This window comes from Cebus imitator, unplaced genomic scaffold (genome assembly GCF_001604975.1).
Source record: "Cebus imitator isolate Cc_AM_T3 unplaced genomic scaffold, Cebus_imitator-1.0 Scaffold375, whole genome shotgun sequence".
In the NCBI taxonomy this organism is placed as follows: Eukaryota; Metazoa; Chordata; class Mammalia; order Primates; family Cebidae; genus Cebus; species Cebus imitator.
In genome coordinates, this window is record NW_016107690.1 from 2,117,327 (window position 1) to 2,144,703 (window position 27,377).

At 61.9% G+C, this 27,377-nt stretch overlaps 2 protein-coding genes across 4 annotated transcripts in view; one reads left to right on the plus strand and one right to left on the minus strand.

Annotated features, from left to right (window-relative positions):
- The window catches only part of PLEKHJ1 (pleckstrin homology domain containing J1), a 6,603-nt gene extending 768 nt beyond the window's left edge, over positions 1 to 5,835 (plus strand). The window contains exons 2-6 of one of the 3 annotated variants that reach the window (XM_017507483.2): positions 73 to 140; positions 235 to 301; positions 1,818 to 1,908; positions 1,998 to 2,061; positions 5,212 to 5,835. In XM_017507483.2, coding sequence (XP_017362972.1) covers positions 73 to 140; positions 235 to 301; positions 1,818 to 1,908; positions 1,998 to 2,061; positions 5,212 to 5,385 — 464 coding nt within the window. In that variant the 3' untranslated portion in view covers positions 5,386 to 5,835. Of the gene's footprint in view, positions 1 to 72; positions 141 to 234; positions 302 to 1,817; positions 1,909 to 1,997; positions 2,062 to 2,149; positions 2,909 to 5,211 lie in introns of those variants that run through there. The other 2 variants (XM_017507485.2, XM_017507484.2) reach the window with 2 other exon arrangements.
- DOT1L (DOT1 like histone lysine methyltransferase) overlaps positions 5,131 to 27,377 on the minus strand; it is a 67,113-nt gene continuing 44,866 nt past the window's right edge. Inside the window, exons 11-28 of the mRNA XM_037731026.1 lie at positions 26,700 to 26,965; positions 25,375 to 25,416; positions 24,078 to 24,188; positions 23,735 to 23,969; positions 23,437 to 23,550; positions 22,850 to 22,941; positions 21,130 to 21,231; positions 20,812 to 20,949; positions 20,200 to 20,325; positions 18,158 to 18,642; positions 17,824 to 17,959; positions 17,010 to 17,156; positions 15,090 to 15,204; positions 12,840 to 13,423; positions 12,202 to 12,407; positions 10,018 to 10,082; positions 8,460 to 9,404; positions 5,131 to 7,985 (exon numbers count right to left, since the gene is read on the minus strand). Coding sequence (XP_037586954.1) covers positions 7,384 to 7,985; positions 8,460 to 9,404; positions 10,018 to 10,082; positions 12,202 to 12,407; positions 12,840 to 13,423; positions 15,090 to 15,204; positions 17,010 to 17,156; positions 17,824 to 17,959; positions 18,158 to 18,642; positions 20,200 to 20,325; positions 20,812 to 20,949; positions 21,130 to 21,231; positions 22,850 to 22,941; positions 23,437 to 23,550; positions 23,735 to 23,969; positions 24,078 to 24,188; positions 25,375 to 25,416; positions 26,700 to 26,965 — 4,511 coding nt within the window. The 3' untranslated portion in view covers positions 5,131 to 7,383. The remainder of the gene's footprint in view (positions 7,986 to 8,459; positions 9,405 to 10,017; positions 10,083 to 12,201; positions 12,408 to 12,839; positions 13,424 to 15,089; positions 15,205 to 17,009; positions 17,157 to 17,823; positions 17,960 to 18,157; positions 18,643 to 20,199; positions 20,326 to 20,811; positions 20,950 to 21,129; positions 21,232 to 22,849; positions 22,942 to 23,436; positions 23,551 to 23,734; positions 23,970 to 24,077; positions 24,189 to 25,374; positions 25,417 to 26,699; positions 26,966 to 27,377) is intronic.

The window sequence follows — 27,377 nt, forward strand, 5'->3', positions numbered from 1 at the left end:
GGGCGCTGGGGGTGGAGGGCGGGGATCCGGGCGGGGACTGCCTGCGCCCCTGAGCGTGCGCTGTGCTCGCAGTGCTGAAGCGGCGGCTGGTGAAGCTCGTGGTGAATTTCCTCTTCTACTTCCGGACAGACGAGGCCGAGGTAGGGGCGCCCCGGGCGCGCGGGCGGGTGCCAGGCTGCGCCCCGCGGAGGCTGGGCGCTCACCGCCGCGTCCCGGCGCCCGTGTCTCCTCCAGCCCGTCGGAGCCCTGCTGCTGGAGCGCTGCAGAGTCACCCGGGAAGAGCCCGGCACCTTCTCCATCAGTGAGTGCGGCTGGGGAGGCCGGCGGCGCCCCCAGCAGCCCGGGGCACCCGCAGCGCCGCACTGTCCCCTCCCCAGGCGCCCGAGGCCGCCTCTGTGTCCCCAGCCTGGCGCCACCCTCCCCAGACACAAGAGTGCGTTGTCCACAGCCAGCTCAAGGTCAGGTCCTCTTGGCGGGCACCGCCGTGCCTACCTGCCAAGTCCACTTAAGCTTGGGTCCCTCCCAGAGTCGGCTCTTTCTTCCTGTGGGCCCAGGCTGTACTCACGGGGCGGACGGGCCAGCATGCAAAGCGTTTCCCTAGCTGTCGAGATTAGCGTGGGCCTACATTGTTGTATGGCCCTGGGCTGGAAACCCCAGGTGGGGGTGGGGGAGTGAGAGGGGTGTGGCTCTCCTGGGTTTTTTTTTTTTTTCGTTTTTAAAAAAGACGGGGGTTTCACCATGTTGGTCAGGCTGGTCTTGAACTCCCGACCTCAGGTGATCCGCCCGCCTTGGCCTCCAAAGTGCTTGGATTATAGGGGTGAGCCACCGCGCCCAGCCTCTCCTGGGTTTTAAGATTCCCATCTTCGGGGAAAGATGGAGTTTGCCAGAGTGGCTTCAGTACCAGACACGATCCCAGTTCCTGGTGATGGCCATCATCTTCCAGCTTCCTTGGTTTGTGGAAGCATCACATCCCTGCCTCCATCCTCATCTTGTCCTCCCTGCATCGCGTCTGGGTCCACGTTTCCTTCTACACAGACACCAAACAGAATTGAGGGCCCACCCTGACAACCCCGTTTTATTTTATTTTTCGTGACGGGGTCTCATTCCGTCACCCAGGTTGGAGTACAGTGGCGCCATCTCAGCTCACTGAAATTTCTGCCTCCCGGGTTCAAGCGATTCTCCTGCGTCAGCCTCCCAAGTAGCTGGGATTACACGTGCCTGCCACCATGCCCAGCTAATTTTTGTATTTTTAGTAGAGACACGGTGTCATCACGTTGGCCAGGCTGGTCTGGAATTCACGACCTCAGGTGATCCGCCTGCCTTGGCCTCTGAAATGCTGGGATTACAGCTGTAAGCCACAGCACCCAGCCCTCTTGATTTGATTTTTGAAACAGGATCTCGTTACCCAGGCTGGAGTGCACTGGCATAATCACAAGTCACTGTAGCCTCAACCCCCTTGCCTCAAGCAATTCTCCCACCTCTGCCTCCTGAATGTCTGGGACTACAAGACCCCACCACCACACCGGCTGATCTTTGTTTTTGCAGAGACAATCTCCTGAGCTCAAGCAGTCCTCCCACCTGGGCCTCTCAAAGCTCTGGGATGACAGGCGTGAGCCACTGCACCCAGCGACAACCTCATTTTAACTAGTTCATTTGCAGAGGCCCTATTTCCAAATGGAGCCACGCTCCTCTAGGTTCTGGGGGTCAGGACGTGAACACATCTTTGTGGGGGCCACAGGGGGGTGGTTTTGGGCACTGGCAAGAGGAAGCTGCCCCTGTGGTTGTGGGCAGGACCGACGTAGGTGCTCCCTTCCCAGGCTTCATCGAGGACCCCGAGAGAAAGTATCACTTTGAGTGCAGCAGCGAGGAGCAGTGTCAGGAGTGGATGGAGGCTCTCCGTCGGGCCAGGTGGGGCCACGTGGCCGTGGGCACAGCTGGGGTGGGCACAGCAGCCATGCAGAGCAGGCCTCTGACCCCTGTGCCACCCTCTTCTCTAGCTACGAGTTCATGCGGAGAAGCCTCATTTTCTACAGGAACGAAATCCGGAAGGTGACAGGCAAGGTGTGTACAGGGCTTCGGGTGGCCAGGGTGGGGCTGTGGGTGGTAGAGTCCTCCGGCCCTGGCTCACAGCCATCCGTCCACCCCACAGGACCCCCTGGAGCAGTTCGGCATATCCGAGGAGGCCAGGTTCCAGCTGAGTGGCTTGCAGGCATGAGTGCAGGGCATGGTGGTTGGCGTGCAGCTGGGTGGGACTGGCCTTTGCCCAGCCCTGAGTTGCTTGGCCATGCCTGGATTTTTTTTTTTTTTTTTTTTTTTTTTTTTTTTTTTGTGTGTTTTTTTTTTTTTTTTTTTTTTTTTTTGAGTCAGGGCCTCACTGTTGCCCAGGCTAGCATGCAGTGGTGCCATAGCTCACCATGACCTTGACCTGGGCTCAAATGATCCTGTTGCCTCAGCTTCCCAAGTAGGCTGGGACCACAGGCACGAGCCCCCACACCCAGCCCTCACACCTGGATTTTCAGCGGGAGGTTTTTGGTTTGGAGACATCCAAAGCTTGAAGCCGGTGGGTGTGGGCAGGCGCTGCGTTTTGTGAAACTGCCCAGCAAGCCGCCCTCCTCAGGGCCCCAGGACCCACCCGACTGGCCTGGCACCTGGTGCTACGTGCTGCTGCCGGGATGTGCGCCCTCCCACGATTCCCCGCCTGAGTTTTGTGCATCCAGGGTCTGGTGGGCACCCGGGCTGTGTGGCCCTTCCGCCCTGCACAGAATGAATGTACAGGGCCAGAAAAAGCTGTGAATGGAGTGGGGGCCGAGTCCCCCCACCAGCTGTGAATTCTGCAGACAGGAGCCCCGGCTGTGGGCCTGGGGAACTGCTTGTCCTGTTCAAATAAAGGTACCTCTTTTTCACAGTGGATGGCAGTGCAGTGAAGGAGAGGGAGGGGCGGCTGGGGAGTCCGCACCCCAGAGAAGCAAGGCTTGGGGTCTTGAGAGGTCGGGGCTGGGTCTCCTGCACTGAGGGGAGGCCTGGAACCCGAGCCCGGACAGGTGGAGGCCGAGACCCAAGCCTGGGAGGATGCGGCTGCTGTGTGGTATTAGGAGTCCTGTGGTGACCTGGGGTTCCCACCTGGCATTCGTTGCCCACGCCCCCCCAGAGTGTGGATGGGGCCTGGGCTGGCTTTGTCCCTCCGATGTGGCAAACGACTTTGCCGGTGTTGTCGGGGCTGCAGATCTGGTTTTGCGTTCATCCGAAGGCAGTCTGCCCACAGCCTGATGCAGTCAGGCTCGGGCCTCCTGGTGTCAGCCCTCAGAGCTTCTGCTAGGAGCGACCCCAGACCCTGCACCCCGCTGCTTCAGCGATGACTCCCTTGCCGTCAGGAGACACCTGAGGCCACCAGAAAGAAACGCTGCCGTTCACACAGGTCCAAGTGAAAATGGTCTGTTTATTACAGCGTCTAGAGGTGGGGAAGCAGAACGCAGGGGTGCCCAGAGGAAGGGGCGCCCGCAGCCCAGGGGCGGACCGTGACAATGTGCGCAATCCAAACACAGTTCACCAGGAAGACAGCAGAGCCTCCTGAGGGCAACAGACAAGGGCCGACATAGAGCAGCAGCGCGTGGGGGGCTGACCACTGATGACGGGGGAGGGGGCCCTGCTGACCACTGAACAGACTGACGCGTCCTGGGGCGGATAAATTAAGGGGCAAGTCTTAAATAAGTCACCGAGCGTGCCTCACAGGCCAAGGAGGGGGCGTCCTAGTCATCAGGGTTCCCATCAATTCCTGAGCAAGAGCCGCTCCCAGGCGCCACCCGCCCGCGGTCAGCAGCAGCGCAGGTCCCTGCCAGCTGCCCATGGAAGCTCAGGCTGCGCACCAGCACCAGCCTCCACTGTCAACCGCCACCAACCCCCGTCTGGGAGTGTCTGAGGAGGACATGGCCCAGGGCTCAGAGTGGGAGGGCGTCTTCGGGCAGCAGCATTGCTAGTTCACACGTGCCCCAGGGGGCTCAAGGAGACTTCTGCCTGGGCCAGTGGCTCCGAGACCCAGTGCGTGTCCTAAACACATGGTGGTCTGCGTGGGCAGGGGCCGCAGTGGCACCCCGGCAGCCACTGTCCCCTGGGGGGAGGCAGAAGTGATACAGTGTTTCAAGAGTGTGTCTTGTTCTAGACCAGGGGACTCCATGCTTTCTCTGCCGTCAACCCTGGAGCATTTCCGGCCGGTGGCGGCACGGAGCAGGCTGCCTATCCTGAAGGCCGGGCTCGGGCAGAGGCACAGCACCTTCAAGCTGAGAGCACCAACGTGGGGGTGGGAAGGACAGGTTTGGAGCACCATCTTCAAAACTCAGCTAGGTTGGGGGGGCCAGGGGTCTGAGGGACAGGTTGTTGGGGGCCAGAGGGAGGCAGCACCCCCCCACCAGGCACAAGCAGGGGTCTTCCAGGTCCTCCCACACAGGACTGCCCCCACCCAGCAACCACAGGAGCCTTTCCTCCGCGGCTCCCTCTCCGGAGGCCACGGGGTAGGAAAACGTGGTGGGGACCAGAACGCAGGGCTGGCAGCTCCCTGGAGGGTGGTTCTGTGACACCTGGGGAAGGGCTGCCCGATGCCACCTCACAGCAGCAACTTGAGAAGGTGGGCTCAACGGGTGTGACAGCCTGGGCCCCATGTGCAAGGAGCTAGGACTCCCAGACCCCATCCTCCAGGGAGCGCGCGGAGACAGCACTGCCTGGACAAGCCAAGCACCGACTGCTTAGGGCTCGGCAAGCACCTGAGTGGCTCTGACTGCCGGCCATAGCCCGGCCTCGCCCTCTCCTTGCACGCCCAGTCCCAGGCACCCCCAAGGCTGCAGAATGGGGGGGCAGATGCCATCCCAGGGCCTAGGGCCAGAGAGGCCAGGCTTCAGCAGCGCACCCCGGCCCCAGCACACCCACTTGGAGGGCTGGGTGCCAGGCGGGACCCTGACAAAAGGGACGTGGGCCAGGAAGAGGCTCAGGCAGCTGTCTGGACCACTGGGGACTGCAACTGAGGGGTGTGGGGTGGGGGCTGACCCTGCGGCCATTTTGTACACTCTGAATAAATAAGGATTTCCCCGCACCTTTCTTTCCTCTTCACTGTGCATTATACCATCTAAAAATAAAAGCTGTTAAATCTATGAAATTTATAAATTCTTATCACATCTCTATAAAATACTGCCACTCATTAGTGTGACTCTCTCCTGTACAGAAACACCAGGGGACCCTCGACAGGCCTGCCCGTGTCGCAGGGCGCGCTGCGAGCCACGGAAGCCGAGAAATACAAAAGTAAATGCACTTGTACGGCGCCTGCCGTCCTCACAGCACCATCGCAGCGCACGGCGCGGGCCCCCCACGCAAGGGCACCACCCAGGCCCCGTGGGGTGAACAGTCCGGGGTTCACAGTGACAGGGCGGGGGTGGAGCGCTCAGCGCAGGCGCTAGGGGCTCGGGAAGGGGCTCAGGCCACGGGGGGCCTCCGAGGAATGTGGCAGCGGCGGGCCTGCCTTTGGTACGGGAGCAGTGCGTCGTCGGGGGGGCCGGCCGGGCGGCGTTTCCGAGGACGGGGTTCGGCGTCGTCAGCGTCTAGTCAGCACCAAGCGGGCGGAGGCAGGCGCAGGCCTGGGGACGAGATAGCACCGGGGCAGGCTGTCGGCGAATCCGCTGGCGGGCCCGCCCTGCAGACACGTGTCTTTATATAGATCTCTCATATATAGATATTTATATTTCTCAATAAGTTGCCTTTACCACTTAGATGGAATAAAATAAGTCAGAATTGTTTATACTTTTTAAAAAACGATAAATACTTTATCTAAAACTATCGACAGTACAAACTGGACCAGTCCCAGCCTCCTGTGGCGCGCGCCGCCGATTCACAGTGGAGCCCCGTCGTCCTCGCCTCTGCCATCAGGGTGGGAGGCCGGCGGGCAGGTGCCGCGGGCGCAGTTGGTCCACACCGTCCTTGCATAGGTCTCGCGGTTGAGGTAGAAATCCTAGTTACCTGCAGGAGGGCACAGTGGGAAGGGCAGTCTGTCACCCTCACGCCTGGGGAGCCTGACACTCACCCGGGCCGGGGACCGAGGCCTCCCACGAGCACACTCGCCACCTGGGGCCAGCACCGTGACAGGCAGGGCGCTGGCCCCTCCAGCCACAGCAGGCCCGGGGAGCCTGACACCTGGCCACGCCAGCCAAGCTCCGGCCTTCCTCCAGAGACGCACAGCCAAGTCCCACTAAGGCCACCCTACCTGCAGCACATCTCCTATGGGACCTGTGGGACCTGTAGGAGCCCATCCCGCCCACAGGTGCCCGCCCTGACCCGCCAGGCCCGCTCCTCCTTCTATTCAGCACACTGCAGGGCAGGCCAGGCCAACCAGCTCCGGCCCTGCCTCCGCCTCGGCTACCAGTCCACCTCTCCTTGCCCCAGCGAGATGTGGGCTTGCCCATGAAGGCCTGCGTCCCAGGGCCCCCTGAGGCAGAAGGTCAGGGGCAAGCAGAGGGCACCTTTGCACTTCACTGCCCGGCACGCCATGTCCCCGGAGGGCACAGGTGGCCAACTACCCTCGGGGGTCAGCAGCCAGTTTCCACCACCTCTCAGAGGACGGGTGGCTCGGACGTTCCCTGAAGGCCTCACGGCCACAAACTCACTCCTGCCTCCCACTTCCCCTGGTGCAAAGGCGGGCGCTATCTACGTTAGCCTGTGCACCTCAGTGCTGACGTCCGAGTGGCTGGAAGCCCTCGGCTTTCGGCCACAGCCACAGAGCAGTGCGGCCGCCATCGGCCGTGTCCCGGGGGCAGCCCCATCACGCAGGGCACAGAGCTCGCCTCTCAGCCCCACTGGGAACCCATCAGCCCCCCAGGCAGGCGGGATACCAGGGGCCTCACCGGCTCCCTATGAGAGGTATCCGAGGCCATCAGCCAGACAGCCCTGACCAGAGGCGTCCGTCCTGCCAACCTGGCTTCCCAGGACCTCTGCAGCTGACACCGCACCACGCCACCTGTCCCGAGTGACCTGGGCCTGGTGCAGATGGAGCCCTGGAGGCTACTCCCAGCCCCCTGAGGGGCTGCACCCATCCTTGGCACGGCACCCCGTGAGCCTCACCCACAGGGGCTGGCACAGCTGCCCCCAGGGCTGGCCTCCGTCCTGCGGCATCACCGCAGGTACCCAGCTGTGGGCAGCTGGAAGCCAACACGCTCAGGCCACGCCATGGCCAGCGCCCGTCCTGCAGTCCCTCCTCTCGCTTCCCTCCTCAGGACCCCCGGCCCTTCTGCCGAGCCCTGTGGGCCATCTTCTCTGCCAAAGGAAGGACAGTTCAGTGTCTGGAGGGAGCCACCGCGCGGGGCTCTGGCCTTACCTTACACAATACGCACTGCTAGCTAAGCAAGGTCTTTATCGCGGCTTAACCCCTGAAAGGTGCGCGGCATAAGGAGGCGGCATGCCAAGGGACACCCACACAGCGGACGGCCCCGTGGCGCTGGCCTGCGGGATCCCGGGCGCGGCCTGTGCCAGGGCCAGCCGGGGCAGGGGCTGGTGGTGCACCGTGAAGGAGGGGCGGGCGCCCTTGTGCGGGAGGGAGGTGAGCTTGATAGACAAAGAGGCATTAGCAGGCGGCAGAGAGGCAGCAGAGGCGGGGGGCAAGAAAGCTTGGTTAGGCGGGAGGGACGCGAGGCTCTGCAGAAGCACGGGCTCAGGGTTAGAGGCCAGCAGCGTTGGGGGAGGAGGCAAGGCGGCGTTAGGTGGGAGAGCGTGGAGGATGGGAGGCCCCGCGGGGGGCCGGCCCAGGTGCGCAGGCGGGGGCAGCGGGGGAGGCGGAGGCGGAGGGGGCGGCCGGGTCTCAACCGAGGCCGGGGCCTGAAAGGAAGAGGCCGAGGCGCTGGCCGCCGCCTGCAGCGGGCTCGGGCCCAGCGTGGCACTGCCACACGCAGCCCCGCGGCCGACACGGGCTCCAAACGGATGAGCAGAGGCGGAAGGCACCGCGTGGTTAAAGACACCTGCAAACAGGAGAGAAAAAGGCAGCTTCAACAGGCGGCAGCATCCAGTCACGTGCAGAGAAGCAGCCGCAGGCTCACAAAAGGAAAGCGAGACGGCGGCGCCGGGCGTGCGGGCACCCAGCGCAAGCAGCAGCCCCAAGGCTCCTCCGCCCGGTCTGGGCAGGCACTGCGGGGACTCGCTCTTACCCAACACCAGCTCCCAGAGCCTTGCCAGAGCCCGGGCGGCCACACCTAACAGGTGACCTCCACGGGAGAAAGGAATGCCCTGGTGACCCTGCGCACCGTGGCCTTCTGAAAACAAGAGGGACGCCGTTATAACCAGAGAACCCGAGACACACGGACTCAGCAGGAGCCCTCTCCCCACAGGACTGGAGTTCCGGACCATGACCAGACGGTGGGGACCAGCTGCTCGGCTCCTGGCCCCAGAGGGCAGGGAAGGACACCTGCAAAGGAAGGGGCCGCCGCCCTGCCTACCTCCAACTGTGCTGCCTGCCACCCCGGAAAAGCTGCCAATGGTGTGCGAGTTGGTGAGTCTGGTGGCAGCGGACGACACGTGCACCAGGCCAGCGGCGGCCGGCACAGAGCTGAAGAGCGACTGCAGCACGGAGGAGCCGGCCACGGAGCTCAGATTGGCCTGCAGGGCCATGGGGCCCAGCGCGAACTGCGGCCCTGGCGGGAAGGGGCCCAGGAAGGGCCGGTGTGTCTGGGTGGAGGACCCAGAGCCGCCTGCAGAGGACGCCGCCGGGGCCAGGACCGGGCCGCTGAGGAGGCCTCCGGGAGGCACCGCGGCCGCGGAGATGAAGAGGTTGTGGCCGTTCTTGAGGTCGAGCTCACGGTCCCGGGCCTTGGCGGCCTTGCCGGCGGGCAGCGCACTTTTGTCCGCGGGGCCGCACAGCGGCAGGCCTCCCTCCCCCACCTCCTTGCCGCGGCCACCCTCGCCCTTCAGCCCGGCCAGGCCGTCTAGCTGCCTCTTGCTCAGGAAAGGGTTGGCGTCCGAGGCCTCCTTGGTGCGCTGCGAGGGGAAGCCCAGCGGGGAGCTCAGGCCGGCCGCCTCGGGGCCCTTGTGGGGGACAGAAGCACCATCACTGAAGCCGTGTGAACTCAGCTCAGCGGCCAGGCCCCCGCCGAAGGTGCAGCAGTTCGCAGGGTTGGTGCTGGGGCTGAGTCCGTCGGCCCCTGACAGGGAGCCGGGAAAGCCTTTCCTGGGGTGGGCAGCCAGCTTGGCATCGGCGGGGGTCTCCTCCAGGGCAGGCCGGAACGCGAACAGGGAGCTCTGGCTCAGGGTGGGGCCGGCCTGCAGGGGGCTGTCCGCAGCCTTGGCCAGGCCGATGTCGGAGATCGGCGAGAAGGTGGACTTCCACTTGCTGCTATTGACTGGCCTGCCTGCCGGCGTGGGCCTCCTTCCCGCCACGCCACCACCTGGCAAGGAGGAAAGCCATGAGGCTAACCGGGGCTGCTGCCGCAGCACGAACAACTCTGCAGACAGGGCTGCCGCAGATGTGCAAGAAGCCAAGCAGGCTGGGCCGGGGCGGGACGGAGGGGAGGGGACGAGGTGGGACGGGATGGCACAGGCAGGATGGGATGGAACAGGCGGGGCACAGCACAGGATGAGACGGGAATGGATGGGACAGGACCGAGGCAGCTCAAGAGGGTGTCAGAGGAGCCCGGGTAGGATGAGGTCAACCTTAGCTCTGGGGAAAATTTGGAGGCCAGAGGCCTCTGGGAGGAAAGGTGGGGTCATCCCTGAGCAGGCCAGGGGCCTCACAGAGGACGCAGACTCAACAGACGACGAAAGCAGACACCTCTTGGGGGAAGGCCAGGGTCCGAAAAGAACAAGGTACCCAAGGCGAACACCTGCAGGTGAGCACCCACTGCAAGAGTGTGGCGGGTGCACGGAGGCCCTGGGCTGCCGTGAGGGCCTCCGGGAAGCAGTTCCAGAAGCCCAGAGCCCCCAGTGTTGCGGTCAGCAGCACTAACAGCACCACGGCCAAATGGACAGGCCTGGCCACGTCCCAGAGCACTTGTTACTCACCATTTTCCAAGGTTTTGGGGGGAGATTTGCTTTCTAAGGAGATTGTTGCAATTTTTCTCTCAATTCTGTTAAGAAAGAAACGTCATTAATGTTTGAAACCCAGGTGCATACTAGGAGTGATGCAAGTGCTGACAGCAAACAGCCAGGACTGGGGAGACGGTGGACGAGCAGCAGCACCTGGGCCGGACGGGAGATCCATGCAGCCACCCTGGGTCAGGCCCGGATTGTGCAGCTGGGCCCTGGGATCCACCCCCATCGTGCCACAAGGGCACTGTCCTGGTAGAGACTCCAGGGCCTCTGCTGGGACAAGGGGCCAAGAGCTCGAGCATGCCAGCTGAATGGGAGAAGCCACTTCCCAAGCACACAGAAGCATGGGCGTCCAGACTGAGTTCTCTTCCCAGATCCCTCTCCTCCCCCCCAGACCTCGGTGCCTCAGGGGGCAGACAATGCCACCGCCTCGCAGGCCGGCGCGCAGAGCCACGTCCACCCACACGCTTCACGGGGCTGGTTTCATCCAGTGTCCCAGGAACACAGCAGGGACACCAGAATTCCCAAACACTCTGCAAACACTAAGCTGAGCAATCCCAACGCAAAGAGCACCCACGTGCTAGGATGTTTTCTATTTAACGGGCATGCGTGTTTGGAGCGGAGCAAAACGAACTAACTCAGACCACCACCAAGAGCTCTCAGGGCTGGCTGCGATGGCGCACACCTACAATCCCAGCACGCGGGGAGACAGAGGCAGATGGGCCGCTTGAGGCCAGGAGTTTCAGACCAGCCTGGGCAATATGGCAAAACCCCACCTCTGTAAAACAAAAACATCAACTAGGCATGGTGGTGGCGGGTGCCTGCAGCCAGAGCTACTCGGGAGGCTGAGGCAGGAGAATCACTTGAACCTGGGAGGTGGAGGTTGCAGTGAGCTGAGACTGCGCCATCGCATTCCAGCTTGGGCGACAGAGTAAGATTCCGTCTCAAAAAAAAAAAAGCAAAAACCCCACAATGTGATACCACTTCGCAACAACTCGGATGGCTAGAATCAAACACAGAAATTCATCGTGGCAAGGATGTGGGGACCTTAGCCCCCCATGTGCCCATGGCGGCAGGTGGAATGGTGTGGCTGCTGAGGAGCACAAGGGCTGGGTCACCTAGCTCCTCTGCCCAGACACCTGGAAACTCATTTTCAAACACAACACGCACACCCACGGCCACAGCAGTGCCACTCACAACTGCCAAGAATGGCAAGCCCAGCAACGGGTGGACGCATGGTGACGCACCTCCAGTCACCTTGAGGACCAGGGAGATGCCAGACCCAAATAGACACACCCTCTGTGATTCCACTCCTAGGAGGTCCCTCGAGCCCTCAGAGTCACTGAGACAGAAGGTAGGATGGGTCATGCCAAGGGCTCTGGGGAGGGGTTGGGGAGTGAGTGTTTCTTTGGAGAGGATGGAAGGTTCTGGATTTCGGCAGTGGTAACGCGGACATACCAAAGACCTCTGAAATGCACACTTTAAAAGGGGGACCTGATAGGTTAAGTTTATCTAGTAAAGCTGCTCTAATACACTGAGCAAGGCGTGCAGATGTGCCCCAAACGGCTCACTGCTGAAAGGTCTCTCCTGCTGCGCTCAGATCCTACTGAGCTTGGCATTTTTTTTTTTCTGAGACAGAGTTTCACTGTCTTGTTGCTCAGGCTGGAGTGCAATGCGAAATTTTGGTTCACTGCAACCTCTGCCTCCAGGTTCATGCGATTCTCCAGCCTCAGCCTCCTGAGTAGCTGGAATTACAGACGTGCATCGCCATGCCCAGCTAATTTCATATTCGTAGTAGAGACAGGGTTTCTCCACGTTAATCAGGCTGATTTGCAACTCCTGACCTCAGGTGATCTGCCCACCTTGGCCTCCCAAGTGCTGAGATGACAGGTGTGAGCCACGTCGCCTGGCCAGCTTGGCCTGTTCTAACTGGTGTCCCCACTCGTGTGCCAGGATCCCACCCCCAACAGCTTAGGAGGCCGGCCCTGCCCAGAACAGAGCCCAGGACCTGCAGGGAGGTCCCTCACAAAACAAATGTCTCTCTCCCCTCCAGGGCACCCCCTCGGAGTCTGCTGACCCTCCTCACCCACTCATGGTGAGTGCACGCCTCCTGCCCCTGCTGCCAGGCCCTGCCCCCATCCGGGACCCTGGACTTGCCGGGCGCTGCTGGGCTCGTCCTCAGAGCCTGGCTCCTCGTCGGAGGTGAGCGGGGAGTAATGCGCCCCATTGGTGTGGCTCAGGGGCCGCTCTTTCTTGAGCACGGGGGGCTGATCGTGGTCCTGGTAGGGCACAGGGGAGCTCTTCAGGGAGGTCTCAGGGGATGAGATGGCCGTAATCTCCAGGGGCTGGTTGATGTTATTGACCTGAGGGCAGACAGACACAGCGGATGCACACAGCACAGGCCAGGATCCCAAGGCAGGAGAGCCCCACCCACGACCCAGAAGGCTCCTGCCTGTACCCCAGAGTTTCCTGAGAAAACAGATGCTCTGTCTGGTGGCCCGTGCGGCCTCAGTCCTGGTTCCTTCTGGTCCTCACATACCACACCCACAGCCCAGAGCCCCCACACCCACTCCTCGTGTGCCCACCTCCACCAAGGCCCCACCGCCGAGAATGAAGCTTTCAGGCAGCTCACAGCTGCTCCGAACCCCTGGGGCAGCTGTGGGCCTGCTCTTCCCAGGCTGCCACGGCCGCATGTGGCGGGGGACGGATGACCGGCCTCAGTCATGGCCCCCCACCTCCCTCTGGTCTTTCTTCCATGGGCCGTGCTCCCTGGCCCTACCGGTCCCCATCCTTACCATGGAGTTGAGGTTTAGAGGAGACCCTGAAGGCTGCGTGAAAAGACCAGCGACAGACGGCAGGGCTCGGCGCTTGGGGGACACGCCTGCGGTCAAGCTGGGTGTCCCCGTTGACGCTCGCTTCCGCCGGCCACGCTTGCGGCTGTCCTGGCCGTGGCTCGGCACACAGTCCCCGCGGGCGCTGGCGGTCAGGGGGCTGTGTTTGCTGGAAGGCGACTGCTTGGTGCCGCCCGCGCCGGTGGCGATGGTGAACACGATCCTCCTCTTGGCCTCGCTCTCCGGATCTGAGAAGCCGGAATCGGAGGGCAGGTCCCCCTTGCTGGCCTCGGGGAGCGGGCCGTGGGCAGCCCCACTGAGCAGGGGGCTGGAGGAGAGCTGGTGGGCGGGAGAGGCCGGGCGCGAGTTCCGGGGCTGTGCCAGCAGCAGGGGATGCTGTGGCGTGGAGCTGCGGGACCCCACAGTGGCAAACAGACTCCCAGAGCTGGAGGACTCATCCAAGGCGGCGGGCTCAGCTCCAGGGGCGAGAGAGGCTGGGCTGCCTGCCAGGGTCCCGCTGATAGCCACCGAGCCAGCATAGGAGAAGCCTGCCGGGAAGGACATGGGGTTCTTAGGCGACGCAAGACTGCCTCAGTCCACAGGGGAGATGCTGGGCCCCACCTTGGCTGAGGAGGAAGCCAGGCTGTGGGAGTACCTCCCTCCAGGAGCTCCGTGGGCTCCAGGAGAGGCGGTGAAGCAGGGAACAGGGCTAGGAGGCTGAAATGGCCCCTCTGCGGTGGAACCAGAAGACTCTGTGGGCAACTTCAGGGCTCAGGGTTGACCCTGTGCCTCCTCCCATTCATCTGGGCTGCCTGTGCCCTGCAGGTCTCGGCTGAGATGCTGCCTCCCCTCAAGAAGCTTCCCGGTGTGGGCTCCCCGTTGAGCTGGGCACCTGTGAGGTCCCCTCTGCCCCTGTGATCTCAGAGACACCTCAAGGAAAGCCCATGGCTCAGTGGCCTCCCTCCCTCCTGTTCTCAGACGACAACTCAGCTTGGACCCTCGAGCCTATGGCTGCCCTGAAGGTTAAGGCCGCGCTCCCCAGCCCACAGTGAGCTGTGCACTTCTGGGACCACCCAGGACAAAGGGCGGCTGGAGTTAGTTGCCTGTTTATGACCCAGGTGCACACCTCCCGATACTGCCACTGCCTCTCACAGAACAGACCTCATCCCAAGGGCACAAGCCTGCCAGAGCAGAGCTGCCGGGCTTGGGTGGCCTCTCCAGGGCCCTCACGCGGTCAACCGTGACGCCGCCCAGCCACCCTAGAGCCTCCAGTCCTGACAGCAGCCGTGTGCTCTGCACTCTGCTGTTGCTTTGTTGTTGGTTTTGGTTTGGGGACGGAGTTTCGCTCTTGTCACCCAGGCTGGAGTGCAGAGGTATCATCTCGGCCCACTGCAACCTCCACCTCCCAGGATCAAGTAATTTTTCCTGCCTCAGCCTCTCGATTAGCTGGGATTACAAGTGACCATCACCACACCCAGCTAATTTTTGTATTTTTAGTAGAGACGGGGTTTCACATTTTTGGCCAGGCCAGTCTCACAGGTGATCCGCCCACCTCTCCCTCCCCAAGTGCTGGGCTTATAGGCGTGGGTCACATTTTACTTTTTACTCCTAAAAAAGTAGATGCCACATCACGCCACATGTCAACACAGGGCCAGCAGACAAGCCTGAGAGCCTGAGCCCTCTGCTGTTGTAAGCAGCTTCACTGGCACACAGCCACACTCACTGGCAGTGTCTCTGTGGCTTCCACATTAGACAGCCCTGCACGGTCATGACAGAGGCCTGCGCGGCGCCCCCTCTGGCTCTTTACAGAAACTGGGCTACCAGCAGAGACTGTTCACGGAACCCGAAACCAAGCTGCCGCCAGCACAGAGGCCCGCGGCCATGTGCCACCGTGCACTGAGTCAGGGGCCTCCCAGCTGAGAGTGCAGGAGCCCGAACAGGGCTGGGGCTGACCCCACGGCGGAATACAGACAGGTGTGAGGTGTCGGTGTCGGGAGACACAGGCCTGAGGCTGTCATGGCCGAAGCTGGGCCATATCTTCATCCCAGCTTGTGGGATGCAGGAGAGGATGTCGGGAAGGAGGCCCGGCGGTCCAGGGCAGCCCGATGATGGCCCTGGAAGCCCTGTTCCACTCCCGGCACCCAGCCCTCCTGCTCTGAAGGGCAGCAGCAGCAGCAGCCAAGTCCCAAGGATAGGACACAGCGGGGACGTTACCTGCAGGGGCCAGGGCAAGGCTTTTGCTCCCAGCACTGTGGGCATTAGCACCAATATGCTTTTCAAGTGTGGACGAGGGGTCTCGGGGCTGCAGCACAGGACTGGGGGTGCTTCTCTGCAGAGAGAAAAGCCAGTGTGTCAGGGGGAGGCCCAGAACCCAGCTGGTAACAGTGAATGCAGCTGGCCGGGGTCACCGTCCAGTCCGGGGTGGGAAGAGGGCAGCGGGTGAAGGACTGCAGCAGGGCCCTGGGTGGGTGGCGCAGGGCAGCGCCAGCGTGTGAATGGTGCGGCGGGCCTGAAGCAGGGAGGTCAGGAGGTGGGAGTCCCGGGGTCTGGCTGTGGGACGGGGGTACTGGGCACAACCCAAACCACCCACGCCCACCCTCTACAGGGAAACCGGCTGCTTTCTCTGAGCAGCACAGACAAATGTCAGCAGTCACGTGGGGCGAGGATTGCCACGCGAGAACACACCCACAGGCCGCCACACTGCAGGTCCAACAGAGGTCAGCAGAGTGACCCTGGGGCCCAGAGGCTCCACATGAGCCAAAGAACAAGCCTCCATCCACACAAAACCCTGGACCCGACATTCACAGCACAAGGATTCACAATTGCCAACACGTGGAAACAACTCGGTGCCCATCAACTGGGCTGGGATGACGACAGCGCACTCCATCCACATGGGGAATGCCATCACGCACCAAGTCAAGAGGCGGGACAGGCCTGGACTTGAGCACGTTCAGGGGCCTGGGAGGGCTGGGGGAGGGCTAAGGAGTGACTGCTAAGCAGAGCATCACTTCTTCTGGGGTGAAGAAAATGCCCCGGAATTAGACAGAGGCGTGTAAAAACAGAAAACCCGGCTGGGTGCCAGAGCTCATGCCTGGAATCCCAGCACTGTGGATGGCTGAGCCAGGTGGATTGCTTGAGGGCCAGGAGTTCAAGACCAGCCTGGCCAACATGGTGAAACCCCACCTCTATTAAAAATACTAAAATTGGGGCCGGGCGCGGTGGCTCGTGCCTGTAATCCCAGCTACTCAGGAGGCTGAGGCAGGAGAATTGCCTGAACCCAGGAGGCGGAGGTTGCGGTGAGCCGAGATCGCGCCATTGCACTCCAGCCTGGGTAACAAGAGCAAAACTCCGTCTAAAAAAAAAAAAAAAAAAAATACAAAAATTGGCCGTGTGTGGTAGTTCATGCCTATAATCCCAGGACTTTGAGAGGCCAAGGCCAGTAGATCACCTGACGTCAGGAGTTCAAGACCAGACAGGCCAAGATGGTGAAACCCTATCTCTACAAAAAATACAAAAATTAGCTGGGCATGGTGGCAGGCACCTGCAATCTCAGCTACTTGCGAGGCTGAGGCAGGAGAATCGCTGGAACCTGGGAGGTGGAGGCTGCAGTGAGCCGAGATCACACAATTGTACTCCAGTCTTGGTGACAGGGCAAGCCTCCATCTCAAAAAACAAAAATGCTAAAAACCATGAAAATGTACACCTGAAACAGAAAATTTTTAAAAAAGAAAGAGCTCAATGCCCAGAAAACCCCACCCATGCTCCACAGGATGAGATTCTCTACGGGCACAGCGTGGCGTGGGAGAACCCAGGAGCGGCTGCGACGACCGGGGCCACGGCAGGCAAAGGGGCGTCGTGAGGAGGAGGCTGGGAGCCAGGCTGGGCCTCTGAGCTCCTCCTCAACCGAGACGTGACACCCTCTCCACCTGCGCACCCACCTTTTACCCAAAAGCAAAAGGCTGGCGACAGCGGCAGAGGTGAGCGGCCGCACCGGGTGTGCACGGTCCCTTCACTGCACTGTCTCAAGCTCAGGCGTTAACAGCATGTGAATTCTCACAAGCGAGTTGGCGCTCGGGAACCCCAAACGGTTTGGCCTCAATGTGGCCCTTGGGGACCTCCCTGGGAAGCACTCACCACCCTCTCAGCGCGGCTGGGCAGCACCACGCTGGCCAGGGGGATGCTGACCGGGAGCTTGTTCGGCTGCACGGTGCTGAGTGGGATGCTGATGGGCAGGCTGGTGATGGGCTCCCCGCCGCTGCTGTAGGCACGCTCTCTCAGGCCCTGCAGACAAACACCGGACCCCAGGTTGCAGGTCAACACACTCCTCCAGGACACCAGAACCACAGCCACGAGACAGGGGCCTGCAGCTGCTCTCTCAAGGCGGCCCCCAGGCTGCCAAGGCCCCGCAACCTGCCCCACACAGGAACTCCTGGACAGCAGCGCTGGGTCACTCCAGAGGCACAGCACGTTCCTGGTGTCGTGTCTGAAAGCCATGCCCGTGTGTTCCCTCCAGCCTACCCGCCCAGCTCAGTGGGCTGTCACCTGTGGGGCCACTGAGCCTCCCTGGGCCTGCATCCATCACTGCCAAGTCCATGCAACGTCACCATCTATCCCTGCACACACAGGCCAGTGCCCCCAGGCAGTCCTCATAGGCAGCAGCCTTCCAAACTGGGCTATGAGTCTCCACCAGCCCTCACCACCCATCACTGAGAATATCAGGGCATCAGGGACACCCCGACAAACCCCACACCCTCCATGGCACCTGCCCAGCATCACCTGTGACCTGTCCTTACTGCCTGCCCCCCCAACTCAGCCACAACGTCCTCCAGGCAGCCCCAGTCCTTCACCGTGCCCCAAGGTCAACCAGGACAAGCCCCTGCTAGCAAGTTGCCAGGGCTGCCTCTGCTGAGCACCCCCATGAGCACCAGGCAGGGGCTGTGGCCCACACCTTCTCACTGCTCTTCTCTCCAGCAAGCTGCAGGGTCCCAGGGGATGGGGGCCGTGGGTCCTGGGGGCTCAGCTTCATGCTGCTGGGCACGCTGGGGCTCTGGTAGGGAAGGCCATTCTCCTTGGTGTGCTCAGCTCTGGAATGAGAAGCTGCAGTCACCCTCAAGGGCCACTTGGTGCCTCTGGCTGGTGCTCAGGGGCAGCGGCCTGGCCCAACACCTCCCCACCTTAGCCTCCTCAACAGATGCCCTCCTGCTGAGACCTCCAACAGCCGGAGTGCACCAGACGGAGTCCACAGGCACCAGGTGCAGACCCTCAACAGCCAGGGCACTTACCTCGGGTGCAGCTCGCTGGCGGCCGGCCTGCCTGGCACCGTGTGGTCCTGGCTGAGGTGCCGCCTCAGCACAATCTTGGCCGGGGACAGCCCGGTGTACTCGGGCACAGCCAGGCCAGACAGCTTCTCCACGCGCGGACGGCCGCCGTGGCTGGGGGTGCAGGGTACCACCTCCTGGTCTAGGGGTGAGGCCAGGTACTGGGGCGTGTTCTGCTTGGGCGAGGGCCGGCTCAGCGCGCTGCAGAGCTCATAGCTGGGAGTATGGCCATTCATGGAGAGCTCTGGGCTCATGCTGCTCAAGTGAGGCAGCGAGAACTTGGCGCAGTCCAGCTCCAGATGCAGCCGACCGGCGTCAGGCTCCAGCTCGCGGCCCAGGGTGCCCTTCCCGCGCAGGTGCAGGGCCAGGGTGTCGTCTGGTGGCACACAGGACTTGAGCTGCAGGAGCTCCTGCTGCCGCTGGCTCTTCTCCAGCTCCACGATGCTGATCTGCAGCAGGAGAGGCGGCGTCAGACCTGCCCTGCCTGGGACCACACCAGGGACCCGGGGCTGTGCCACTGACGGACCCCTGGAGGGGCGGCCAGGACCCTGGTGCTCATGTGGGATGGAAAAACCAAAACCACTGAATACCTACAAGCGGGGTTGGGAAGCTCGGGGACGTCAAATTAAGTAACGTGGAGGGCCAAGGATGGTTTCCATTGACATGAAAACACATTCTCCAAAAAGAGTAACAGGAAGATACAGAGTGCTCTGGTCTCTTAAAATAGACTCTAAGTGTGAAACATGCAGAGACACCCGTGGCGAGACATGCCACTGGAGCCTGGCAGTGCTGCCCCTGGCGTGGAGTCTGGGAAGGGCTTTTTCCTTTTGGTTTGTCTGTTCTGTTTCTCTGCTTTCCTTTCTTTTAACAAACACATACCGTTTATTGCAGAAAACAGATTATGACAAAAAGGGTTTGAACCCAAATATGCTCCTCCCAAGGCCTCTACTCCACGCGGCCTGGCTGTGGGAACGAGGTCACGACCTCCGTTTCTCAAGGTACGCTAGTGAGGCTCGCCAGGGCCACACACGTGAGCAAGCAGCTAGGCCGCATGTGCGTGGCGCTTCCCGATGCCAGCATGTGTGGGCTCCTGCCTCTCGGGGCAGCCTCGTAGCAAGGCTTTGGTGAAGGCCTTTGAAAGGACAACAGAGGGCTGGTGACGAGGCACCATGCCCATCAACAGTGAAAACACGCTGGGGACATGTGAGCTCAGCTGGTGGGCACAGCCTCGAAGGCACAGAGTTGTGAGAACGAAGCCTGCGACCTGCTGCTTTCCAGACTGCACGGCAGCTGCGCACGAGCTCCTGCCCAGGAGGATAGCACCTTCCCGCCACACGCCCTGCTCCACGCCTCCTCTACTCGGCCTCCATAAACACGTTTCTCGGTGTCAGAAAGTATGAGCTATTTTATTTTTCAGACAGGGCCTGGCTCTGTCACCCTGGCTGGAATGCAGTGTAAAAATCTCGGTTCGCTGCAGCCTCCACCTCCCAGGCTCAAATGATCTTCCTGTCTCAGCCTCCCCGGTAGCTGGAACTATAGGCACGTACCACCACACCCGGCTAACTTTTGCATTTTTGGTAGGGCCAGGGTTCCACGGTGTTGGCCAGGCTAGTCTCCAACTCCTGACCTCAAGTGATCCACCCGCCTCAGCCTCCCAAAGCGCTGGGATTACAAACATGAGCCCCTGCTCTGTTCCAGTGATTTTCTAGAGCAAATTTTGCCCATGACTGTTGCAGAAGCAGTCGGAGGAGGAAGCCAAGAAATCCTAGGTCAACACTGTGCACTCAGCTGAGCACGCCCGACATGCCCCAGAGAGCTAAGGGCAAGAGTGAGGCGCAGCCGTCCACACGGCCAGCCTGCAGCCCAGGAGAGAAGGTTCCACAAGCCTCCTCCACCCTCTTCCTAGGCTGCTGCATCCACAACCACCCCGGGGCCTCAATGCTGTCACAGGGAGGCCGACGGGAGCCTCTTGGGCACCTCGCAGTGTAGCCCCATGCCCAGCCCACCTGCAGCTCCAGGCAGTGCCTCTGCTTCTCTGAGATCTGGCTCTTCAGGGCCTGCTTCTCCTTCAGCAGCTTCTCCAGGGACAGCGTGGCCCAGTCCAGCTGTAGCTCCTCACAGCGAGCCTTGAGCTGATGGGACAGGGACGGGACAGCGTCAACTGGCTGACTGGCAGCACGGCGCACTCCGCACCCTCAGGGCAAGGGCTCCCTGGACCAGCCTCGGCCAACAGCCTGTGTGCTTAGAGAACAGAACCCGCTTCTGGAATAGCCACCCACATGAGGCCTAGCTGCTTGCTCACGTGTGTGGCCCTGGCGAGCTTCACTAGCTGAGGATGGGGAGCCAGTGAAGACTGGGGCCCCCACAGACAGACGAGGCAGCTTTGGCACCCACACCACAGCAGAGGGATGCTCATGGGACCCCACACCTCGAGCCTGCCACAGCTGGCCTGCTGTGAGGGGCTCAACAAGCTTTCACAGGTCTCACAATTCGTCTGGGAACCAACCCCACAACAGAGGCGGCATTCCAGAGCCTCCCGCCCGCACAGAGGACACACCCGCCCAGGCGGGGTCCCTCTGGCTCCCTCTATGTCCCTGTCCCGGCGCGGCGGCCCCCACCAGCTGCAGGCTCTGACTGCGGAGCGTGCGGTTGTCCTGCTCCAGCTGCTCCGACTGCTCCCGCAGCTGCTGGTTATGGGCGGAGATCTCCTTCTGCGCTTGAATCAGGTCGTTGTAGGTCAGCGCCTTCACACCCAGCTGGGGACACGGGGTGGGGTGGCAGTTACGCTGGTGGCCTCCAAGGTGAAGGAAGCCCCCAGGCATGGAAAACCCTGCAGCCCGGCCCAGGAGAAATGGCCGGACAGAGGCCTGGACGGGAGCCACAGGAAGGCCGCCCGGCTGCGCCCCAGCCACCGTCAGCCCTCCGGGAGCCGCTACCTCATCCAGCTTCTGCTGGAACAGCCTCCTGATCTCCTCCTTCTGGGCCTGGCAGTGGCTGAGGAGCTGCTGAGCCGTGCCCAGGAGCTGGGCGTTCTTCTCCTGCAGGACGGACGGGGCAGGTGGCTGAGGGCCCGCAGTGAAGGCCCACGCCCTGCCTCTCACACCTCCCTGCAGATGCGCTCAAGGACAGACATGTATGAGGGGACCCACACTGGGCTGAGATGCCCAGTAACACTCAGGCCGCGGTGGGAGGGGCCAGCTCTGCATCTGGTTCACTGCGGAGGGAAGCCAACGTCTAGGAGTTTACCCCAAGGCAATACCAGGGGATGGACTTTTGACATGGATCTGCAAGGAAGCCTGCTGCAGTGCCCCACTGGCCTGCCCCGAAGGGAAGAGCCAGGAGCCACTGCCATGGGACAACACCCAGAAAGCGGCCAAGAACAGAGCCCTGGCCTGGGCCTGCTGTCAGCCACAGGAAGCAGTGTGTGTGCCTGTGCTCAAAGCACCCCGTAGGCCTTTTATTTTTGAGACGGAGTCTCTGTCACCCAGGCTAAAGTGCAATGGCGCGATCTCAGCTCACTGTAACCTCCGCCTCCAGGGTTCAAGTGATTCTCCTGCCTCAGTCTCCAGAGTAGCTGAGATTACAGGCACCTGCCACTATGCCCAGCTAACTTCTGTATTTTTAGTAGAGACGGGGTTTCACCATGTTGGACAGGCTGGTCTCAAACTCCTGACCTCATGATCCGCCTGCCTCAGCCTCCCAAAGTGCTGGGATTACAGGCGCAAGCCACTGCGTCCGGCCTTGTAAGCTTCTTTAAAGAAAAACCTAAGTCCAAAATGCAAACCAGGGCTCAGAGACAGTAGACCTCATGGCTCCAGTGGCTTCTGGAGCCACCTCTGGGCCACCAGAACTTCCACCCACAGCCTGGCCCTAGCTCCGCACTGAGGCAGGTCCTCCACAGCTCCCTGGGGGAGATCAGGGGTGCGGGGGCTGCCCCACAGCCGGGACCTCAGGTGATGGAAATCATGTATACAGTGCTCCATTTCCAAGACGAAGTGCCTTGAATCGGCTTAGGTCAGCACACCGCAGCAGACAGCATGTACTAGGCCCCCGCCTGGATCTCTGATGCCTGCTTCTCGGCCTCCCCAGCCCCCTCCCCTGCTTAGTTGCCTCACCCAAACCAAAGAAGTTGAGTCTAAGATCAACGTTCAGTATCCTGCTTTGCCTGTTCTTACGAGCCTGCCCCCATTCAGGCCATGAGTCAGGTACTTGAAGAGCCCCTGAGCTGACTAGGATTGCAATGCATTGTGGGCAGTGACAAAATGCAGCAAGAGAACCCTAGAGAAAACACCTAAAGCCCCTGCCCAACAACCACCAGGCGACGCCCGGGAGGACTGGGACCCCACCGTCCTCAGCCCGTGAGACGGGGGGAGGGCTGCGCGCCGGGGGTGCACTGCTGGCTGAAACTGCTGGGTGTGGCCCTGAGACACCGGATCTGGTAAAACCATATGAAGAGTCTCGATTCGCTCTTCTCTGGGTCTCTCAGTCCATTCTTTGGGTTTAAAACAGGTCAGTTTGTTTCTCCCAGCAGCTGAGGGGAGGAGGGAGCCACTAAGGCCTGCACTCCAGGGCCTCTCCTGTGGGGAACGGATGCCCGGGAACCGGCACCAGCCTGTCTCTGTGCGGGCAGGAGGAATCTGAGGGGCCGGGACCCACCTTCTCCTGGCCCAGCAGCTCCTGCAGGCTGGCCTTGTACTGGGGGGTCTTCGTGTACGCCAGGAACTGCAGGTACTGGATCCTGAAGGACTCTGGGAAGAGAGGCGCAGCACAGGTGAGACGAGGGCAGCCGAGGCTGGGAGGAAGTCGGAGCAGCCGTGAGAAACTAGCACAGGGCCGGGGCAGGCGCTCAGGAGGCAGGAGCCTGGCAGAGCCCTGCGGGGCCCACACCACATGCCCCCGACCCCTGCTCCGCCCAATGTCCACTGTGCAGGGCATTGCAGGGCCCTCAGCAACATCCCTAGCCGTCACTCGCCCCGGGCCAGCAGCACCATCCAGTCATGACAAGCACAGATGTCCCAAGTGTCACCCAGCATCTCCTGAGTGAAACCTCAAACAACCCACGGGCTGCATCTGAGCCTCTCCTGACCCCTGCAGCAGGCAGACCCCCACCCTGGGTGAACCTCAGGGAGGTCCAGCATGTGGGTCATGAGGGCTGCCGCGAGGTCAGAGTCACAACCCATGGTCCTCCCAGGACCGCCCCAAGCCCAAACCCCTCCACTGGCCCCTTGCACTCGAGAACTCACCTAGCAGCTTCTGTAGTGCGGGTGGGGTGGGCGCCACCAGCAGCGGGTTGGGGGAGTGCCGCTGCACGCTTGGAGGTAGCTGGTAGAACGGGCTGTGAGGGGACCTGTAGGCATCTGGGGCAGAGCAGTGGGCGGGTGTCAGCATGGGGCAAGTGCCCAGTATGCCTTAGGACGGGGCCGCCCTGACGGCATAGCCACACCAGGGAGGCTCCCGGGACCCCCTGGATACCCAGGGCTCAGGAGGGTGGCGTCCTCTGCACTTGGGGATGGCGGGCGCCGTGGGGTAGGGGTGACTCACCCTGGGGCGAGGAGGCCGCCGTCTGAGACACGGTCTGCGCGTGTAGGAGATCCAGTGCAGTTTGGTTCTTCTTGGGCTTCCGCTCGGGGTTCGCAGTGTTCATCTTCTTGGGGCGCCCACGCTTGCGGCCTGCCATCTTCCTCCCCTTCTTGTTCAGCTTCTTCTTGCGGGCTTTGGAGGGAGACGGCTTCTTCACGGTGGCTGCTCCCGCCTTCTCTTCCTCAGCACCAGAGTCCTGGAGGACCCAAGGGAAGGGCAGGGGTGAGTGCAAAGCCTCCCACCAATGGGGTCTCCCGGGTCAGGGGCGGCGCCCTCCAGCAGCGGTAGCCAGGTGGGGGCTCACCATGGGGGCTTCGGCAGGGCCAGCTGCCTTGCCCTCGGGACCCTTGGTGGGCGTGGCCGCGTTGCTCTTGCCCTCGCGCTGCTGGCGGCGCCGGGCTGCCTCCTGTTCCTCCTGGAAGGAGAGTGATTGAGCCCCTGTGAGCCCCGGTGCTGCCCACAGCCCTCCTGAACCCAGGGGCATGCAGGGCTCAGACTCGAGGGGACCACAGGCCCAACTCTGTCTGTCCTCTGCGGCACAAATCAGGAAGCTGAGGCCCAGAGACAGCAGTGGGCTGCTTGGGGCCCCAAAGGCCAGGACGTGACCCGTGGACACAGATGACTGTATTCACAGCCACTCCCAAGATCACACACACCCGTCAGTAAGAGGCCTGACTGTGGGCCATGGAGAGAGAGAGCCACATCCACGAAACGAGACAAGATGAGCCTCAGGCAGCAGGACCCAGAAGCCGCAGCCCACAGCCTCCCCTGCCCTCTCTCCTCTCAGCGAAAGGCGCCAACGCCCACACATGGGACGCTGTGACACACAGGAAGAACACAGGATGCACCAGCCACCTTGGGCTGTTCTGCTCTTCAGAGAAGACCTGCACCCCCACTAAGCACAGTGGGAAGGACACAGGACCCCCAAGGGGTACCACGCTCTGAGGCCAGGTTACAGCCCAGCCCCAGCTACAAGTCTAGGTAGTGACAGAGCTGTTTGTGGGTGGGGTTCTCCGCACACTGATCTCATCTGACCCTCCAAAAGGAAAGGACGCTTGGACAAACCAGCCTCTCAGCTTTGGTGGCAAATAAGCAGGCGAGTCTGAGGCTGCAGAAGCAGCAGTGGGCAGGGCCGTCACTGCAGCTCCCAAGACAGGCTTCCGCACGACTGCAAAACGCGGGGACAGCCTGCCTCGGAAGCACAGAGCCGTGGTGGCCCAGGAGCTGCACTCGACACCGAGGGGGGACAAGTACAACATGTGGCCCCCCAGGCCTCACGAGAAAGCAGGTCATTCACCCACGCAGTCCTTCAGTGCAACTCACCCCATCACCAAAGCTAACTCAAGCCACCTCCCCCAAAATGGGTATCAACAAGGAAAAGGATGGCCCAGGCCAGACCATCGAAGACAAGGCAAAGCACAGACAGAGACAGAGACTGAATGGGGAGAGAGAAGCAGGGGAAAGGTGGGAGGAGGCCGGGGAGGCCGGGGTGGGGAGAGGATGGGAGGAGTGGCAGGAGGGGCAGGGCTGCGCCCGTCATGGCTCGGGAACCCACCACGCGGCTCTGACTCTCCCACATTGGAGAAAATACACAAACTTACCCTGAGTTTTGGGTTTTTCAGACTAGAAAAATAATTTTCAAGCTAAAAAGAAGAAAGAGAAACCTCATTAGAAGAGAGTCCCAATCTCTGCTTGGATTTGCCTGGACACCCAGGTAACATCAGCTCCTCAGAGCGGGGGAGGCTGTTCTGGTACTTGGGGACACCAGGCATGCAGCTGGAGCCCCTGGCAGCAAATGCGGATGTGACTGACCCAACTGTGGCCAGACATCACCCTCAATTCACCAGCACGTGACAGCTGGGGCGGGACGGCTTTAAGCCTTCAGGACGGACACAGGCCTGGGATGTGGCTTCTGGAAGAGGGTGCACTGACACATCGCATCTGCCTCCCAGGAAGGCGAGGGGCCGAGATGAGCAGGCAGCAGCACTGCCGGGGGTGGGCCGCACGCTGGGCATCGCCCCAGAGCCTCAACCTCCGCTCACCTTGCCTCTCATCCCAGGGCACTCAGGGGGGCAGTGGGAGGGACGGGGTGCATCTGCCTGGGGCGGTCGGCCCGCGGCTGCATCAGCGCTCCCCAGGAAGGCTGTAGTGGAGGCTCCAAGCACCCGACACTGAGGGTCTGGACACACCAGCACCACAGTGAGGAAAACCGCCGAGACCCCAAAAAACAGAGACTCAGTGCCCAACCAAAGGACGGGAAAGAGACCAGGGGAAGCCTCCCAGCGTCGAGGGCCGCACCGCCCACACGGCAGGAGGCTTGGGGAACCTGTGCAAAGGGGCCGTCGGGGAAGCACCGTGAGAGGGAGGCAGGCCCCACGCTGGCCCAGGGCCATGTCAGAGGACACCGGGAAGCACAGGGAGGGAAGAAGCATCCCAGCCCCCGCCCATGGACCCTGGCGTCTCCACCATCTGGACCCTCTTACATCGAAGGAACTGGGAAAGGGATGTGGGACTCCCGTTCACAGGGGCCTCTGGATATGGTGGCCAGGACCCTCATGGCCAGGCATCTCCCATGGCCCCACCCCACCCCAGAGGCTGGGAGCAGACAAGGGCTCAGCCCGTACCCAGAACACGCCCGGTGCCTGGGAGAACCTCGTGGGTCCTGCAGTGCCAGCAGTGGGGAGAGTCCTTGAGCAGCTGGGCCCGGGCCTGGGCCCGAGGTGGCAGGGGCGGGGCATTCGGGGCTCTGGGGTGAGGGTCTCAGAGGCCCTCATTGTAAATGTGAGCACAATTACAATGCTACTGTTTCTCAAAGGAGAAGGGCTTTGCTTAGACTGCCATTTTACAGACCAAGAAGGCAGGAGGTGTGACGTGGTTGGGGGAAGGCGAGGGCGGCCCTGCGGCCAGGGCGTGGCCAGATACTCACTATGGTGCGGTCAATAGTGTGCAGGTAGTACGACACCGGCTTCCCCGTCCATGACACCGAGCCCTTGAGGGGCGATAGCTCCACCACACGCATGATGGTGCCGATGTCTGCGGGAGCCACAGACCAAGGTGAGGCCCGAGCCCACCCGCAGCCCCTCCACGCCCGCCTCACCCACCAAGGGCGAGCCAGGGGACAGAACCCTGAGCTGCACACGTCCTCCCTCTCCTCCCACACTGAGTCAGACCACAGTAGCCCACAGAGGCCGCCTCAACCGCCGGGCCAGGGAGGTGCACCATGGAACAGCACCTGGCCTCTAGCCTCAGAAGAACGGCCGCAGGCCCAGCTGAGTGGAACGGGAAAGGAGGGGAGGAGATCTAGAAGCAACTTAGATCGTGGCTGCACCTGGCCAGCACCCAGCAACACAGGCACCTCCCGGGCAGACACTCCTCAAGGACAGGGACCCGACAGAGCACGCCACACATGAGGCTGGCAGGGGGCGCAGGAGGGGCCAGCTACTTCCCCAGAGGGGTCGTCCCTGTCCAAAAGGGTCCCTTAGGGCCGGGCGCGGTGGCTCAAGCCTGTAATCCCAGCACTTTGGGAGGCCGAGGCGGGTGGATCACGAGGCCAAGAGATCGAGACCATCCTGGTCAACATGGTGAAACCCCATCTCTACTAAAA